Below are 19659 nucleotides of genomic sequence, written 5' to 3' on the forward strand. Positions count from 1 at the left end.
GAATCTTTATCTGTTTAAATTATAAGAACGATTTACTTGAAGAAGGATCGGTGAAGTTCAAATTGATAAAAGGCTAAAATTTACTAATTTAACAATCAAAAAAGTAGTTCTTCCCCACATCTGAGGCAACAAAAGGTGTGGGTGGGGCCCAACAACAAAAGTTTTACAAATTATTGATGAATCATGTAACACAATATGCTTTTCTGCAGAGTGACACAAAGGGCATTGAATATTTGCTGTCAAACCCCCTCCATTGACAGAGGGGATTTGCTCATCTTTATTAGGTAAACCTTTTTTCAGGGCTCCAATGGCAGTTTTTTTTTTCTTTGTTATTTCATTGGGTTTTAGTCCAAGATAATACTATCTGTTCTATTGACTTGTCAAAGTTTCAATCTTTGTGGTGTTTTCACATATTTTGTTTGAGCTGCTTCTTATGATTATTGAGTATTAGCTATATGGGATTTATGGGTCTTATTGCCCTTGTCAAGTTGATGCATAGATTGAAAACTTGGAGGGCTTTTTATGTTTAGGAGGATTCAACTTGTCTTTGCATTTTCAAGAATTTGTTAACTGAGGGTCAAGACAGTTAAGCTTTTCAGTTTTCCCTTTGTGATGTTGGGTTTGATTAGGTAATGTGTTTGGTGTTCCATCCTAGAATTCCTCCGTCTTTAACTAGAGGTCTTTGCTATGTTGACTTGCCAAAGTTTCAATCTTTGTGGTGTTTTCAAATGTTCAGCTTCTTCTTGTGATTCTTGAGTAGGAGTATTAGTTATATGGGATTTATGGGTCTATGAAACTTGTCAAGTTGATGCATAGATTGAAAACTTGGAGGACTTTTTCTCTTTAGGAGGATAAAAGAACTCCTAATTTCAAGGTTCATTTTGCATTTTCAAGAATTTGTTAAGGGATGGTTGGTCAGGAGAAAGAACTCTTTCTGTTTAGCATGATAGTTCTTTGTTTTCCCTTTGTGATGTTGAATTTGATTAACATGTTTGATGTTCCATCCGAGAGTTGTGGTGGAATGGGAAGGATCCCTCCACCCTTAAGCAGAAGTCTCGGGTTCGAGTCCTAGGGGATGATTCCCCTTTAAAAGGGCCTTATGCAGCGAGAATCCAGATTAGTCGGACCAAACATGTACATGACACCGGGTGGAAAACCGAAAAAATGTTTTATGTTCCATCTTTTAGACATGTCTAGTCTGTTTCAATCTTTTTTTCTTTTTCTTTTTCTGTTTCAATCTTAAGAATTGGTATAACTGGTAAACCATGTAGATGTTTCTCCCAGTTGTATACCCCTTAACAAAAATGTCCAGTATGACTCCCTTTGGCTTTTGATCTTTTATAATCTGATAGAATATTTACTGGAATATGTCGACCAGTGAGCTTTATTTTCTCTTATATATGGTTTTCAGGTCCTTATTATGCAGCTTTCTAAAATTATCGTGATGTGTCTTCGGATGACTTTACTTCTAGGTTCTCGTTACAATTATAGATATTTCTGTGTTTATGTGTTTGTTCCTGATAAATTTAGGATATTGGCATTTATGTGACTGTGCTCTTAGCTCTTTTGCTGTGCTCTTCCTTGATTGACCAGATTTTTTGTCCATATATATAAGTTCATGTCAACCATGATTGTATGAAGAGTTAGACTTTGTTTGAACTTATCTCATCACAGTCGGACTTATGCACGTATTGGTTGTTATTTCACAGGGTTTATCTAAATATCTGGTAGAGCAACCTCAGAATATTTGGAGAGAATTATGGTTCAGACATTAGAGTCCATAAGGGGTGGTGGAGGTTCGATTAAAGTTGGAACAACTGGTACGATCAGTGCCCTCATGTCAAGAGAATTAGATTCAAAACCATCTGCTTCTACGACATCTGTATCACGTAGGTATAGGTCTCCTACTGTTTGTTCATTTGCTGCTGGTGATGCAACCAGTCCTAAAAGAACAAAGCCAAGAACATCAATCGATAAAGCTAGCTGCAGCTGGGCATCTGAAGATAATAAAAATGACTCCGAGATAGTCAGGAAGGTGAAGCACTACAACTGTAGAACTCCTCAAATTCCAATACTAGAATCAGAAAACATTTCAGTAGATGGAACTCGTATTAGGAAGAAACCTGATAGAAAGGGACTGGCGTTAGTGGAAATCGTGGACATAAAATGTGGTAGTTCGGGAAAAACACATGCAAACCTTATGAAGAATAGTCTGAAGAAGAATAGCTTCTCAAAACTTTCTGAGAGCCCTGTCTAGGCATGTGAACCTTGTAAGTAGATCAAGAAATTGCTTTTGGGCGGATCACATTCTTGCAACTTCCACCACAGAACAGATGCTGGTTATGAGCTTACTGCTCCCATTCTTTATTTGTTTTATGACCAACGAAACAATCCAAGCTTTTGTCTCGAGTAACTGCTAGGTGAAGGCCTATCTGCAAGTTGCCAAAGGTTGCTACACAGATAATCTTGATGGTCAATTTTCCAGCTCACTAAAGTTAATAATTTCTTGCAAGACGAGGTATCCAATTGTGCCTCTGTTGCCTATTCAACTGTAGAAATTCTTGCAGTCATCTTCTTAGCAACAGTAAATCGTAAGCTGTTATGTCCTGTGTAATGTTTGAAGAGATGTCGTCCTGCCTGACATGAGAATTGGTCAGTTAGGTTCAAATTCAAAGTGCTTTTACGCGAATTCTTTACCATATCTTCTCAATGTAATCAACTGGAAAGTAATGTAATGGAAAATTGAGCTGCCTGGCAATCACCTTATTCATGTGTTGTTCATAAAGTTGCTCAACTTTTAACTGCATCTGCATTCAGTTAACTTCATTTCAACACTGGCAACTGTTTTATTGTCATCGTTGGCTGTTACTTCATCGATTTCTTTCTCTCTTGTGACAAGAGATGAAAAGGAGTTGGCTGGTTTCGTTAACTCAATCCATTTTGATTCGAAAATCGTTCTAGTAATCTTGTTTTTGGGTTGAGGTTGCTTGTTTCCAGCACCTGTTTACTACTATCAGTTTTTCATACTATACCACCTAACTACACGTCTCAAAAAGAATGACACATTATTATTTTCGGCTCTCCCGCCCGATGATGAAAAAAAATGTGGTTTTGGAAGCTCACTGAATTGCATATCAGAGCCAGGTTTCGATCCTGGGACCTGTGGGTTATGGGCCCACCACGCTTCCGCTGCGCCACTCTGATTTTGTTGATAAGAAATTGCTTGATTTATGTTATAACTTATTATATATAAAATTTTCTTGGAGCCTATTCATGATTTCAAATAGAAACCTACCATATGCCTAAATTAAAAGTATTTTTATAAAATAAGACTCCAATTAATATATCTTGAGAATTCATTTCGAAAACAACTAAAAATCTAACACGTGAACTCCCTGATATAACCTAATATTTTTTTTTTCTCTGAATATTAGTTAAACTAAAAAATAAGGCTCCTATCCAAACCAAAGAAAAAGAAAAAAATAAATTATAAGTACATATTAATAAAAATAAGAGAAAATCTACAGTGAACCCTTATATTAAAGCTTCCAATTTGCACCCTAGAGTGAAAAAGATTGCAGCTTTTGCATCCAAACAGTGAAAATTGAGGCATAATTGAAGTGGGGTTTGGATAGAAAAGGATAAAGATAGTTTCTCAGGCAGCAAAGACTTTGCCGCCGGTGAAAGAATTTCATAAGCTAAACAGTTATCAGGTGAAGTTTTATGATACCCTTTTGCTCTGTTTGTTTAGTTGTAGTAATTTTAATTGTTATCTGTTGTTCTTGAATGAGGAAGACATTGTTGATAAAGAAAGTGGAAAATCCCAATTCCCTCATTGTATTACTCAGAAGGTCTTTTCTTGAATTTCTTTCAGCAGTATTTGTTTCCTTCTAGTGTGCTCTTATCTGTTAATTATATACTGTGCTGATTTGACAAGAATAAGGGTGATATTTAATCGGAGGGTGTGGTCTAGTGGTCAATGAATGGGTCGGGAATCATGAGGTCTGATGTTCAAATCGTGGCGGAGTAAAAAATATTAGGTAATTTTTTCACATCTGTGGAAGTGTTAAACAGACCAACTGGAGCGTGGACCGAGAGCCTAAACAAAGATGGATATGACAGGTTGGCCTAACTCAACCCCTAAAGCTAGCTAATGAAGGGAGGATCTCCCAAATCCATATAAACAGACCCCTGGTTCATTACACGTTTGTTCCCCAACCAGTGTGAGACTCTAACCACTCTAACCGTTTGAAATTGTAATTTTGAAAATGAACAAGTACAACAAGTATGAAAAGTTCTTTAAACTCCAAAGCGGAATCAATCAATTTATGGACAGAGTCACATGATACTTTTACTGGTGGGAGGTGAGAGGTAGTCGTGGAGTTAGTTGAGTTATGTGCAAGCTGACCTAGGTACCACGTTTATCAGGAAAGAATAAGGGCAATATTCTCAAAACCCACTTTTGTTATATGGTCAACTAATTTGGGATTCAGGCATAGTTGATAGTATTAAGTTATTGGTGTGTGTGTGTGGGTCAACTATCACTACAGGCATGCGTTGTTGAGTTACTACATCATTTTTGGCTTATCCCAAGACAACAAAGCTCAAAACTTTTGATTTTTTAACTTGTGATAAAAATAGGGTGTAAATTTTTTCTTTTGATTTTTTGTTTAAGAGTTCCACATAGAGATTGAGAAGAAAAACCAATTGAAATTCTAAGTTCTCCTTCAGGCCCCTTAACGATTGATTAGCTGTCGCTGCCTCACTGTGTCGCACTCTTTCGTTGGCTGTTGACAGTTTTCTTGTTGCCTTTGAGCTTATTGTTGGAATAGTTCCACTTTGGAAAGTTCTTTTGCAACGTTTGGCTGCTAATGAGCTCCCCGGAATTTTGTATTCATGAATGTGCTTTTAGTTCTTAATTTGACCGAGTCAATTTTCTTGATATTCGTGTTTCGTATGACGTTTTTGTTTCAAAGTTAATAGGTTTTATTTGCCAGGTTTTACAACTTGCACTTTCTAGCCTGCACATGATAACACAATCTCCTCAGTATAAATTTTTGTTCATAAGATCAATTGAAGGGGAGATATAGGAGCTTGTGTTATGTGTGTCTTGCTTTGTCAGTTAGCTTTATCTACTATGTCCATTAAAAAGAAGAAATGCAATCTACTTATGTAACCTCATGTTGTTTCCTTCCGTGGTTTTGCAGAACTCTGCACTTGAAGGTTTGCTGCTTCCCGAGTTACTTTTGTTATTGATACTCAGAAAGGCATAATGGCTGTTTGTGGTTCAAGGACTCATATTGGCCATTTCGTTGGCAACATGACTGCTAGGCGCCTGCAGTGTAGTTTGTCAGTAAAGAGTTGTACTGTTTCTTACAACAAAAGAGGCTTTCAAAATGTTAGTAAAGCTAACATCAGTTTGGGAAACAAAGGACGGCCCAATAACTTCATGCTTTACCAATATTTCACGACTAATGTTGCAAAGAGGAGGACTAACCTCAACCCACACAAAGGCTTTGGATTGGAAGGTTTTCGCAATTTATCCCACGAATGTTTCTTTTCTGGAACTGTCTCTGCTTCTAATGTGTCTTCTGATAATTCTAAGGGCACGGAACAAGTTGTAGATGTTGTTAATTCTTCTGAAGCAAAAATCTCCTTGCAGCTATACTCGGGATCTTTTTACCTACCTCATCCTGCTAAAGCAAAAACTGGTGGAGAGGATGCTCATTTTATTTGTACCCTTACACCAGCAATCGGTGTAGCTGATGGTGTTGGTGGATGGGCTGATCTTGGTATTGATGCTGGACTATATGCCCGTGAATTGATGTCTCACTCTTTATCTGCAATTGAAGATGAACCAAAAGGTTCTGTAGACCTAATCAGGGTGCTGGAGAAAGCTTACGTGAGAACAAAAGCAAAAGGCTCTTCTACAGCGTGTATCGTTGCACTCACTGAAGGAGGTCTTTATGCAGTTAATTTAGGAGATAGCGGATTTATGTTGGTTAGAAATGGATGTGCTGCATTTAAATCCCCTTCACAACAGCATGGGTTTAATTTCCCATATCAACTAGATTGCAATAACGCGGGTGATTCACCTAGCTCTGCCATGGTGTTCAACATTACTGTTGTACCTGGAGATGTCCTAATTGTCGGTACAGATGGGCTTTTTGATAATTTGTATGACGAAGATATCAGTGGAGTTGTATTTCAGGCCATGGAAGCTGGCTTAGGGCCTCAGATGACTGCTCAGCGGATAGCAGAACTGGCACAACTAAGAGCAATGGATCATACTAAGTCTTCGCCTTTCTCTGATGGAGCTCGTGAGGCTGGATTTGATTACCATGGTGGGAAGCTGGACGACATCACTGTAGTTGTTTCTTACATAACAGAGTAAAATTGAAAATTCATACCATGTCGCAATTTTCAGAGACACTATTGGAACAGAATCAACAGCTGGATGGAGGAGAGTCATACAATACAGCAACCCATAAATCCGAGGCATTGGTTAGAATTTTGGCATTCTGATTTGTGTGTAAAACAAAGACAAGAATGAGAAGGCTTCAGCAGCATCTTGGGTCTAGCTTAGTTCACCTCAGTTTGATACAAGTGTTTTACTTTATGAAATTCAAATAGCATGTTGGAATCATTAACATGTATTTGGTGAAGGATTTTCTTCTGTATTTTTGTTTACTTAGTAGATGCCTTATTTGGTACATGATATTAGTGTTCATTAAATTAATACCTGTTTGCTGGCATGTAAGCTCTCTGGAAAGTGTTAATACTGTTAACAGTTGAGTTCTTCATGAAATCAGGACAATGACAGTGTGTTAAGAGACACAAACTCCATTTCATTTTCAGCTCCCACAGATGCTCCAAATTTCTTCCTACCCTCAAAAAAGGACATGATTGAGCATCAACTCTAAAAATTTAAAACCAAATTGGATAAATTGTCCAAATTTGGACATGATTGAGCATCAACTCACAAATATGGACGCAAAGATGCGCCACGGCCTAGTTAACAGAGAAAAACAAGGAGAAATGAAAAACTATTTAGGTGAAGTTCAGAATAGACTGGTCTTCACATTTCCACTAAAAAGTAAGCTGAAAAATGGATCTTCTTTATCTACACCAGAATTATCACCCTTTTCTGTTCTATGAATGTCAAACCCCAACTCATTGTTTGTTGACACTTTGGGTCTTTTCACTGAAACAAATGCAACACTATTTCTTGATCCGTGTTTGGCTTTGGCAGGATTCTTGTCGGGTGATGTACTTGGATGTGCTCCGGCTTCAGGAGCATCAAAACTATTGCCTGAAGGTCCTGCAATAGTTGAATCAACTTGAGCTCGAGATTCATCATTACTATCTTGGATAGGATCCTCCAAGGAATCTACTATATCGTTGTCCTTTATAGTTTGACCATCCTCAGCCGAATCTTTAGAGGCCGTCTGTCCAGGTTTGTCATCTACACAAGACCCCAGAAAAAGTTACGTACAAAATTATAGACGAATAACACTGGATTTCAGCAACAAATGAAGAACTTGATCGTAGGGAGTAAGAAGCACTATATATATGAATACACTAGAAAGATATGCAACAGACACTTCTTCCATGAACTTTATTGTCAAACTGAATGACTAAAACTGGTGTCAGGTACGCTGCCTACACTACATCCCCTGGGTATATGGACCTTCCCCAAATCCTATGTGAACACCGGATGTTTCGTGCATTGGGCTGTCTTTTTTAATGATAAAAACTGGCAAACAGAAAAACTCTGGATATTACTATCTCAAATGGAATCATCACGTGCAACCTTGAGTTCACTTCTATCTCAGACTGATAGAATGACTTGATAAAGAAAACAAGACAGTAAAAAAGAAATTGTGGTTCATGGTTACCTCCTAGGAAAAGCTCAATGCTTTCATACTGAACCTTAGATGCTTCTACAGAAACATCTTCTCCAACCTCCTTTTCCTGGCTTCCAACATCTTTCTGATTTTGTCTCTCAACTAAAATATACTTATCAGATTCCCATATACATTCGAGGAAGATCACCTGCTGCTTTGGCGGAAAGTATTCTCTAAAAACCTGCAATGCACAAATTATTGAACATTTGCTTCTTTGATTTCATCTCAGAGTTGTTATTAACAACTATCAAGGAAGTACTATCAATTTTCCTATCTCAACATTGGACTTGTGAGAAGAATAATTTTCATAAATTTTCCAACCATTTCTTGACATTAACAGAACTAATTTAACCAATCAAAAAAGCAAGTAAACAAAGGGAATATAAGGAAGGAAATAATTTATTGCATTGCATCAGAAAAACAGAGAGCAGTCAGTAGCAAAGAAAAAACCTCAAATCCATCTTGAGTCAATTTTATGGCCTGTTCCCTCTGAGATAAAGAGGAGACATTGTTGAATACACAAACAACATCAAGAAGCATCTGCAATGAACAAAGAAAATTTGCTTAGAATTTCCTATTCAATTACCAGAAATCCTAAGGAAATTTGCCCAACATAAGCTTTTCAATTCCTTAAATATTGCATGCTCTAAAAGAGCAAAATTCTCAGGTCATACATGACCCATTCCCCTCTTGAATTAGATTAGTTTCTCTATTTAATAAGCTCCAGAAATTACCATGACTCCAGTGTATTCTACTGGAAACTAGAACTTCAACAAACTCAAATTTCAAAAGAACACAATCCATGTGCAAGACCTTTATTATTATAAGTATGACTAAGGAATGAGCTTTAAAATGGTGCCATTCTTCATGAGTTCACATAACATTTCACACTTCAGAAAATGATAAAATTATCCTGAGAATGCTTACTTGCTGAACTAGAACTCTAATTCGGGAGAGCAAGGACAATACTGTCAGTGAAAATCCCATAAAAAATGATCGTGCAAGAAGTGTTGATATCTCCCTGTCTACTGTTAAGGGTAAAAAACAATCATACATGGCTAACAATCCACATTGGAATTTGCATTAAACAGGCACAATGATTGAGTGTCTACTTTGAAATGAAAAGCAATCCGCACAAGGTGAAAAACAAAGTCAACCTACAAATGAGACGAAGACTATACATATGAAATTATGAAGAAATGGAAAATAAAAAGGAAGAAAGGAGGTACAATAAATATCCAACTACACCAATTTATCAAACCAATATGTTTACAGAGAATTAGCTGTGCAAAAATCTAGTAATTTGAAGAACAGAAAAGGTTTGCTATATGCACATAAGTAAGCACTCACGGTGTTTACAAACACACCCTGGTTTTACTCCAATCACCTACACACCCTAAGAATTATGAAAGAAAATGAACAACTCAAGCTCTGCTCTTCCTATTACTTAAAGATTTAAAAAGTCTAAAAGGAAATCACCAATGGCATTAATGGCCATCAACTTCCATAAGTGAATCTTATCCCATAATCAACATATAAAAGGAAGTATTAATATGCAAAAAAAAAAAAAAAAAAAGAAGGATACGCAGCGGCCCTTAACATTGGCTCAACCATCTGCAAGAAAGAACAAGTGAAATAGGAATTACTACTTCATAAAATGATGACTTCAAGTTTTCCTTGTTGTAATATGATTCTTATTAAGCCCCGTATGTTAAGACACTTGATTCAATAGAGAGAGAGAGAAATCATCATTCCTGTAGTTATATGGAATAACAATAACTATGCATCAATCGATTCAATCCTAGGTGAATTAGAGTCAGCTACATGAATCCTATTATTCCATTAAGACTCGTCTCTATTCAATACCTTAGGTACTCTAAATAGAAGTCATCTATATTTTCTACTGGTAAACGTTCCTTGGAGCAATGATAAGTTTTCTCCATGTGACAAGGTTCGAGCCCTGGAATCGACCACTAAAGCTTGCATCCGGATAGACTACCTATATTAAGGGGTGCGAGTGCGACCCTTTCCAAGTCCCAACGTGAATGTATAATGCTTCATGCACCGGACTGCCCTTTTTATAAATGAAAACTAGGGCGTATGGCCAGTAAATGCTAGCAGGAGATTTCGCTAACATGGTAAACTGAGACTGGTGATTCAATATCATGAGTTACTTTACAGACTTGGATGAGTGGTTTTAGATGCAGAACAACAAGAAGTAAGAACAAAAGAAACAATGATACCTGAGACAACAGGTGTGCAACCCCTGAAAGACGCTCCAGAAAGTTATATTTGCCACCATTAGATCTTCTCCTCTTTAGGCTGAGGCCAATAGAAAATGAGGGTGAAAGTTCCATATATATAAAATCATCATAAGTTAGAAAGCAGCAGTGAAAGTTTGTATGTATAGTTTAATGGAAGAGCAAGACATAAATAATGGCAATTCTATTTCCATGACAGTGGGATCAGTAAAATTAATCTCGCTTGTTATTGGTTAGAGTATTACCCTCCACTATGTCGGTTAATGAAAGGATGGATAAAACTTGCAAAAATATTGTTATAGGTCACATAAACAGCAATTTTTAACAACAGCATGATGGTAGACTATTTAATTAAACAAATGGTAGAGCCAGGCAACATTCAAACATCATAATCAGCAAACATTTGCACTTGCAAACAATACAAAGAGATTGATGATTATTGATGACAATCATATATGTAGAGAAGGCAATTTCGGTAAGCTTCCCTATAGGTCTGTTCAATTGTTTCACTGACAGAAAGTGGTAGACATCAATATAGGAGTAGAAAAATGCAAGAGTATGAGAAGCGCTCGTCTCCAATCAAAATTTACTCATTGACAGATATGAAAAGGTGGTATACATTTATGATGTAATCAAAATTCCAAAACTTGGCATATGATCACTACAAAAACTATAATAATATAAACCTTAAAACAAAATGTAGGTACTTTAAAGGGGTCAAAAGTACCTTTCCAAAAGCTGCACTTTTTGCTTGGGTCTTTTTCCGTTAAGAACTTGAAAGGAGGCACTCAAAACCTCCTCCAAGTTAGCTGTTTGGAGGAGTCTCACATCTCTTCGCACCTAATATTATCATCAAAACAAACATATAAAGTAAGCATTGCACTTAGGACAAAAGGCAAACCCCATCAATACCCCCTATGCAGATAATATATATACATGAATAAACCTTGGTAACAACCTTTGAGGGGTATTGGAAATAGGAACATCTTCTATGATAGTTCTTTGTGCTTAAACAAAGCAAGGCCCATTACAACAACAACATACCCAGTCTAATGCCATAGGTGAGGTCTGAGGAGGTTAGTATGTACGCAGACCTTTACCCCTACGCATAGTATAGACCAAAGCAAAGGTTATGCTGCTATCGACACCTAACCAATTAACCAAACGTATAATCGTTCGAGACCGAATCTTATGCAATTGTGGAATTCCATTCAAATAGAAAGCTTTTTGGCCAGTTCAAAGACAGACGTGAACCGTAGTAAAAGATAGTAGCGAAAAGAAATTCCCATAGTTGCATAAGGGGGACGTTGAAAACATTCCAGCAAATAGTATGCAATACTCTTATCAAAACGAGCACTATACTCTTTCTTAATTTAGGGCAGAAACATACTCAAGGAACACAAAGCTAAGAGGTTGTTTCTAAAAGACCCTTGGTTCAAGTAACGCATACCAAACAGAAGTAAAGACAAGGAACAATAGCAGTAGCCAAATAATGTGATAACCAAAGGACATGAAACAACAAATAATAACAGAAATCGTAAGACAAGAAACTACGAGAATAAGCTCCATACACATGCATATATGAAGAAATATTGGTAAACATACAACCTTTAAGAGGTACTGAAAATATGAGCATCTTCTATGCTGGTTTTTGTTTTTGTAAACGAGACGATCGAGAATGGCAAACTCTGTCTGGAGATGACTTACAAAAGTATTTAGCCTCTGCTCAACTACTTCCATCTCNATTTCCATAAATTAAACAAGTCCTTTTATGGCTACATTTGAATTAAGTAGTTTATTGTAAAAAAAAAAATTGAGAAATACTTTGATTCATACCAAACACACTCAATACACTAATTAACAAATTCAATACTCACATTGAAAGAAATTAAAAATAATATTATGAAACCCTAACCTTCAATTAAAGGAGACGGGCAGTGGATCGACGTCGGGGTCAGTTGGCCGGAGATGTTGCTCTCCTCGCCGGCTATTGATGTTGATTGGAGAGACGAGAGATAGGCGGCGATTTGTCTCGCCGGTGAGAAGAGACGGGAGGGAAGGAGAGAAGAGATGAGAAGAGGAGGGCGGCGGGAGGAGGGCGGCGGGCGATGGGCGGCGATCGTCGACCGGCGATTAGTGTGCTCCGAGCGGCGGAGCAATAGGTGTTCGGGTTGAATTTGTCCGACAAATGGACTAAGGAAATTTGATGGATGTGATGGGCTAAATGGGCCAAAGCCTAAGGGTCATATTCATTGGGCTGATCCATAGTTTCATTTATAGCCATTTTTGAAATGGTCATTGCCCTATTGGTACTTATGACCTTTACTTTGTGTCGGTCTTTAACTTATGTTTCTTGTTAAAAAAAAAAACTTCTTTACGGGATATAAGTATATATTTTTCGTATTATGACATTTCTCAAGTCATATTTTATTTGACTTCAATTTCTAAAGAATGTATGCTTCAATAGAAAAGACATAAGTTTAGTTACTAAAAGGTAAAAAATAAAAATCAATTCATTTTTGTAGATAAAATTAAAGATCAATCTACGTTGAGGTCAATTCATCCAGCTTCAACATAAGGTTTGATGGGGTGGCTCAATTTTATTTTATTTTTATTAACCTTTTCTGAGTATATCTGAAATTTGAATAATTAGGAGAATAAAAGATTGAAATAATTTTTTTTTGATATAGAGTGTTTTACTCTCAAAGTGGTGATGTCTTTATGTGAATTTGAATTAATCTATATCGTAACAGACATCGAGATGGAATGAAAAAACAAAAATAAAATAAAAATTGAAACACTAATTGATGGACTTCATAGTTGAAATGTTGCCATCAATCATCATATTAAGACATTATTCTCATTTTGTCATTGTGTAAATTTCACAACTTCGTATCATACCTCAATTATTATTTTTATTTGTGAACTAAATAACTTAGCTACCAAATGAAAAATATACATTTATATTATGATCTTTTATTATTATTATTAGAAGTTGCTAGTTAAAATGAGAAAGATGTTCTATGGTTGTCACATCTTTATCTCTAAACCAAACTAAAACAAGACATGTAAAAAGTCACCTATGTCATGAGTCTCGTGTTTCTTACGTGTTGCAACAAAAACAAGAATGTATAATTGAACACGATGGGTAGAGTTGGAATTTGAACTTTTAAATTCCAAATTAGCAATATCAAGTATAAATAATTTGTGTTCTCAATTTAATTTTTATATACGTTTAATGAATTTGTTAATGTAAATATTGAATCTGAACTAAAGTTATTGAATTTGATCGAACTCATAGTTGACCTTTCTAGCAATTATGAATAGAAAGGTGATGAATTTGAATCAAAGCTATTAAATTTGATCGAACTCGTATTTGACCTTAATTTTAGCTTTGCCATAATTATGCATAAAAAGGTGATGATTAGAATCAAAGTTATTGAATTTGATCGAACTCGTATTAATCTTGATTCTAACTTGGTGATTTATCAATATTCAATATGCAATCCCCATTAATGTAGTTATTGTTATATTCTTCACCAACCATAATTTTTTTTTAAAAAAAATCCATATTTGGTTCATACGATGTTTATCTCTTTTTCAATTTTTTTGCTTTTAATTTTAGCTATCACCAACTTAAAATATTGAGCAATCAATTTCTCATCAAACAAGAATGCAACAAGTAAAATATTGAGTAATCAATTTCTCATCAAACAAGAATGCAACAAGTGAATGTAGTAGTTATTATTTTGACTAATTTATCATATAATAATTGATAAAAGTGAAAAAGCTATTTCACCTAATGGCAGTTTGTAATTCAGAAATTAATTAATTAATTGATTAATTGTATAACTACTTAACTCACCCAACGTGGGCCAATATTTATGACGTTTTTTAATTTAATTATAGTAAATTGAAATACCTTTTGCAAGCAAAGCTTAGAAAAGTTACATCTGTTGTTTTTTTGCTTGTTGAAATTCATAATATTGTGATTACAAGACCTTTAATTATTTGGTTAATCACTAGATCATTTTTATATTTATATTCATAGGAATGATATATACTTATGTTAGTACTTATACATCATAACAAAAGGTAGGACCGCAACATGCAAAAAGAAGTTCCTACTGTTATGTCGTAATTTTCCTATCTTTAGAAAAAATCACATTTTTGAAATGTTCCAAGTATAAAACATTTTGAGAAAAATACTTAGAAAAGAGTCGCCACTTAATTTTTTAAAGAAATCAAGAAAACTTATAATTTTCAAAGATTTAAACAGAAAAAAAATCATTTGAAAATACCAAAGAGGGTTCGGGGTTCAATTTACACTTCGAGAAGGGTTTAAGCATTCGAAGTGCCCGCTAACATGCGGTTGACCTGCGACTTGACTAAAATATATTTGACTATTTTTAGAAAATAATTTAACATAAAAATGTGTAATAATTTTACATTATTCGATTAACTTTGAGAAAATAGTTAAACAAAGAGTAACTTTTATTTTTTAAGAAAATGGGACCTTAACTGAAATATTTGAATTAGAGACAAATAACAAGAATTTTAACGAAACTAAATTAGATGGTTTTTTATTTGAGTCATTTTTGGTTTATGAAAAACTATTTTAAACTAATAAAGAAAATGTTTTGACTAAAGATTATAGATGAAAATACAAGAGTTGATAAAATAAGTTTTGTTAGAAACAACTTAGATAAATAGCTCGTCTTTTGGGGAATTCAACTAAGTTAATTAAAAATTCTAAAGTTAGAGTTAAACAACAAATAATAAGTAATCGCAATTAAATAATTAAAGTGTAAAGGAGAAATTGAATTTGGGCCTCCTTTTGGGCCAAATTTGTTGGAATTTTTGGGCTTAACCCAATTCCCGTTTTTGGTATACAGCTGATGTATATCGGTGTATATCAGCGTGTGCATAGGCTCTTTTCATGTATCTCTTGCTTCCAAACACCTATACTTCACCTCAGCCCTGTATTTTTGCGTTTTTGACCTATATATAAGTATATACAGCTGCATATAGCGTATATTGAATGTATATAACGTGTATACAGCCTGCTTTTGGACTTCCAGGGCCTGTTTCAGCTTCTTTTTCACCGAATATATGAGGATGACTCGAAACGACTCAAGGATATGCAAGAGTGGAGTCCAAAATGAACTCGAATTGGTGTCACATGTCAAAGAATAAATAAAAATAAATAAATTAGCATTTTGCGGAGAAAAAAAAAAATAAGAAGAAGACGATTAATATTACTCCTTAAAGCATGTAACATATCAGCAAACAAATCTTTTAAAGAGAAGAAAAAAAAAATGTAATAGGCTAATAATAATGAAGACAAACCAGCATATTAGCATTTTCTAGATAATGTGAGCATGAAAGCAAATCGACATTTTTGAGCATCAAATAGTTTGAAAATAAATAGTAATAACACTTAGTTCAATGAACAGATTAATTAAGGGAAAGAAGCATATGATAATCCATGCATAAATTTAAAGAACAAGACTTAGATATAGAGCTGAAAAAAATAAAATCCCAACATCAAACTCATACGTACTAGATTCAAGTATCAAATATCCTACCAAAGATATTGTTTATCAACAATAAACCAACGATTTAACGAATTTATCATTTTTCATAAGAGATAAAATGCAACCATAACACAATAATGCAAGTATAGAGTAAGCAAATATATCAGTATCAATGTTCCTGACTTCCACTCTATACCTCCACTAAAAGACTAATCAACAAGAAATTGGCAAAATTCCTACATCATTATTGATATATGAACTAAGTGCATGAATACAGTGACAAAGTGAAATAAACTCCAAGAGAAGAACACATCCAATACTCGACAGGAAGAAATCCAATAAATTTAGCACTAAAAAAAATAAAATAACTAAGTTCTATCCAATACTAGTCATGAAGATGGCTAAAAAATATAGAGCAAATCATGAGTAAGTCAAGCTTAGCCAAATTAAAACATAAACAAGAATGAACCGGAGACAAACTATGATCTAAAAATAGACCGAGGAACAAGCTTAGGATGACAAGAAAAAAAAAAAAAAAAACAACAACCAAGAGCTCTTAAAACGCCAAAGATTAATTTTGAAGAAAACCAATTTCTTTCGGCTTACTCGCACACAAACAAGGGTGAAAAGAAAAGAATGAGGAAACTTGGCAGCAAGGTTGTAAATCAAATTAATATCATGATTTAAAAGTCAAAATAGACATGGATATCATTCAAGCTATGTGAGAACCGAAATCAACTCTACGAGATTAAACTAACATGGACGAGAATCTATAAAGGTGAATCAAAATGACAGGGAAGACAACCAAGACTATAGGTAAGCAGTGAAGAAATAGAACTTATACAGCAGCATATTCAAATTGAAACCGAATGAACAACAAATCACTTCGAGCTAAGCGAGGCAGAGATTCAACTAGTTATATGGATACAAATTCGAATTATTGAACATAACGACCAACATATAATACTAAAGTGACTTCATTGATGCTTGAATCATGCTTACTGCTAAAAAAAAATTCATAGGAAAACGATACTAAAATAAAGACTTAAAGCGAAGGAACCAAACGTTCTTAATAACAAACTCCATACTAAATATCGAATACATAGCACACCGTATCGAAAATAGAACGTAAGAGAAGGCGAAGTTACCTTCTTTGGAGCAGCGAACAGGGACGACCAGCTTGAGAGGGCAGCGATTCTTCCACCACAAAAGCCAAATACAAATAGCAAACCAAGAAAATTGAGCAGGGACCTTCTCGGAACTTAGAACAAGAAAGCTAAAATCAAATTTTAAATGTAAAATTACTATTGTTAAAGAACTCAAACTCGAAATTCCGCCCTTTTTTTTTCTTTTTTTTTTCCCCTTTAACACCGATGGATAAGGGGTTTATATAAAGAAAATAAGGGGTCGATTTAGGAGGGAAAACGAGCAAAAAATTCAAAACTTTTTTTTGAACCTTTTCCTCTTTTCAAAGGCAAACAGTAGGAAGTATGGAGGTTTCTGACAAAGGGGACGAGGTGATCGATTAGGGACTGCTAGGGTATGGGTTCGCAGAGTAGTTGGATGGGATTTTCGGATTTGCTGAGATNGCGACGGACGGCGTGACTTTTTTTAAAATAATAAATAATTATTTTTAATAAAAATCGACGGACTGCATCACTATCTATATAAAATAATTAATTAGCAAAAATACCCGAAAAAAAGCGACGGACTAAGCGATGCCGTCCGTCGCTTTTAACAAAAAATAATTAAAAAGCGACGGACTAAGAGACGTTGTCCGTCGCTTTTTAAAATGGTTGACTAGATATTTTGACCAAAAAGCGACGGACTAAGAGATGCCGTCCGTCGCTTTTTTAAAAAATAATTAATAAAATAAAATAAATTTAAACGGTAGACAGCGTGGTTATTGTTTAATTTGTAAATAATTATTTTTAATAAAAAGCGACGGACTAAGAGATGCAGTCCGTCGCTTTTTGTAAAATAATTTTAAAAATTATTATTTTAATTAAAAAGCGACGGACGACATCTCTTAGTCCGTCGCTTTTTTGGAGCGACGCTGTCCGTCGCTTTTTCTTCCATCGTTCTTTAGTAGTTTTTTAGTAGTGTACACTTTTAAAATTTTCTGGCAAAATTCTGACCAAATTTTCTGGGTCATTTAGCATTACCCTAATTTTAAATCATAGTTAAAGTTGGAAGGACAAATTAGGACTTTTATTATTCAAATAATTAGGACACATAGAGTCCATTTGTTTTGTTTTGTGAACACCAAAACTCTATTAATAGGAAAAATACGAATAAATGAGTACTCCTTCATCTTTAACCAGATGTTTACAGTTTGAGTTTCTTTGAGTAGAAAATTATCTTTGTTAAGGAACGTTTTATCCCTAATATGGAACTTTCTGACCTGAAATCATAAATCATATTTGATCGGGCTCTAATGTGAACACCGATCGCTGAATGAAAGCAACAAAAAAAAAAAAAAAAAAATACGAGTAGATGATTTGCAAACAACAATAATATAAATTGAGAGATTTTTTTTAATGAAAGAGCAAGATTTAAAGAAGTTTCAATCAACATGAATAATCTAAATATGTCATGTTAAATATTGAAATTAAGAGATAATTTTTATTAAATAAATTAATTAAAAAGAAAAGTAATACAAATAAATTAAAACACAGAGAATATAATATTCTCACTTTATGCAATTGTGGAATTCCATTCAAAGAGAAAGCTTTTTGGCCAGTTCAAAGACAGACGTGAACTGTAGTAAAAGATAGTAGCGAACTAGAAGAAATTCCCATAGTTGCAAAAGGGGGATGTTGAAAACATTCCAGCAGATAGTATGCAATACTCTTATCAAAACGAGCACTATACTCTTTCTTAGTTTAGGGCAGAAACATACTCAAGGAACACAAAGCTAAGAGGTTGTTTCTAAAAGACCCTTGGTTCAAGTAACGCATACCAAACAGAAGTAAAGACAAGGAACAATAGCAGTTGCCAAATAATGTGATAACCGAAGCACATGAAACAACGACTAATAACAGAAATCGTAAGACAAGAAACTACGAGAATAAGCTCATTACACATGCATATATGAAGAAATATTGGTAAACATACAACCTTTAAGAGGTACTAAAAATATGAGCATCTTCTATGCTGGTTTTTGTTTTTGTAAACGAGACGATCGAGAATGGCAAACTCTATCTGGAGCAGACTTACAAAAGTATTTAGCCTCTGCTCAACTACTTCCATCTCGGAGCCCATAATTTCAGTTGTAACAGAGAAAAACTATAATAAGACTTCATAAATTCAGAAACTAAGTAGACAAGCAAAATACTTACGGTGGCGGCAACGGGAGACGGGCGGCGATCGTTGACCGGCAACTAGTGTGCTTCGAGCGGCGGAGCAATAGGTGTTCAGGTTGAATTCGCCTGACAAATGGGCTAAGGAAATTTGATGGATGTGATAGGCTAAATGGGCCAAAGCCTAAGGGTCATATTCATTGGGCTGATCCATAGTTTCATTTATAGTCATTTTTGAAATGGTCATTGCCTATTGGTACTTATGACCTTTACTTTGTGTCGGTCTTTAACTTATGTTTCTCATTAAAAAAAAAAAATTCTTTACGGGATATAAGTATATATTTTTCATATTATGATATTTCTCAAGTTATATTTTATTTGACTTCAATTTCTAAAGAATGTATGCTTCAGTAGAAAAGACATAAGTTTAGTTACTAAAAGGTAAAAAATAAAAATCAATTCATTTTTGTAGATAAAATTAAAGATCAATCTACGTTGAGGTCAATTCATCCAACTTCAACATAAGGCTTGATGGGGTGGCTCAATTTTATTTTATTTTTATTAACCTTTTCTGAGTGTATCTGAAATTTGAATAATTGGGAGAATAAAAGATTGAAATAATTTCTTTTTGATATAGAGTGTTTTACTCTCA

General features: G+C 34.7%; 3 protein-coding genes and 1 non-coding gene across 6 annotated transcripts; 2 read left to right on the plus strand and 2 right to left on the minus strand.

Annotated features, from left to right (window-relative positions):
• The first annotated feature begins 130 nt into the window (after positions 1-130).
• LOC125877864 (uncharacterized) lies at positions 131-2834 on the plus strand. 2 transcript variants are annotated; one of them, XM_049559141.1, is made up of 2 exons: positions 131-284; positions 1710-2834. In XM_049559141.1, the coding sequence occupies exon 2, from the start codon at positions 1760-1762 to the stop codon at positions 2255-2257; it is 498 nt and encodes a 165-aa protein (XP_049415098.1). In that variant the 5' UTR covers positions 131-284; positions 1710-1759; the 3' UTR covers positions 2258-2834. The 2 variants fall into 2 exon arrangements, with proteins under 2 accessions (XP_049415098.1, XP_049415099.1); XM_049559142.1 differs by lacking the exon at positions 131-284 and adding an exon at positions 419-629.
• A 298-nt stretch (positions 2835-3132) lies between these two features.
• Positions 3133-3204, minus strand: TRNAM-CAU (transfer RNA methionine (anticodon CAU)). Its single transcript has one exon. It is a non-coding gene; the product is annotated as a tRNA-Met (tRNA).
• A 300-nt stretch (positions 3205-3504) lies between these two features.
• On the plus strand, positions 3505-6694 carry LOC125875936 (probable protein phosphatase 2C 55). The gene is made up of 2 exons (XM_049557007.1): positions 3505-3713; positions 5208-6694. Exon 2 carries the CDS (start codon positions 5273-5275, stop codon positions 6392-6394), a length of 1122 nt encoding a protein of 373 aa, XP_049412964.1. The 5' UTR covers positions 3505-3713; positions 5208-5272; the 3' UTR covers positions 6395-6694.
• Positions 6695-6849: 155 nt separating this feature from the next.
• On the minus strand, positions 6850-18974 carry LOC125875935 (uncharacterized). 2 transcript variants are annotated; one of them, XM_049557006.1, is made up of 9 exons: positions 18938-18974; positions 11777-11888; positions 10896-11008; positions 10151-10229; positions 9493-9521; positions 8835-8928; positions 8358-8447; positions 7899-8088; positions 6850-7465 (listed from the first exon to the last, which is right to left on the minus strand). In XM_049557006.1, exons 1-9 carry the CDS (start codon positions 18967-18969, stop codon positions 7062-7064), a joined length of 1143 nt encoding a protein of 380 aa, XP_049412963.1. In that variant the 5' UTR covers positions 18970-18974; the 3' UTR covers positions 6850-7061. The 2 variants fall into 2 exon arrangements, with proteins under 2 accessions (XP_049412963.1, XP_049412962.1); XM_049557005.1 differs by lacking the exon at positions 18938-18974 and having other exon boundaries at positions 11777-11921.
• Between the last annotated feature and the right edge of the window lie 685 nt (positions 18975-19659).

This window comes from Solanum stenotomum, chromosome 9 (assembly GCF_019186545.1).
Source record: "Solanum stenotomum isolate F172 chromosome 9, ASM1918654v1, whole genome shotgun sequence".
In the NCBI taxonomy this organism is placed as follows: Eukaryota; Viridiplantae; Streptophyta; class Magnoliopsida; order Solanales; family Solanaceae; genus Solanum; species Solanum stenotomum.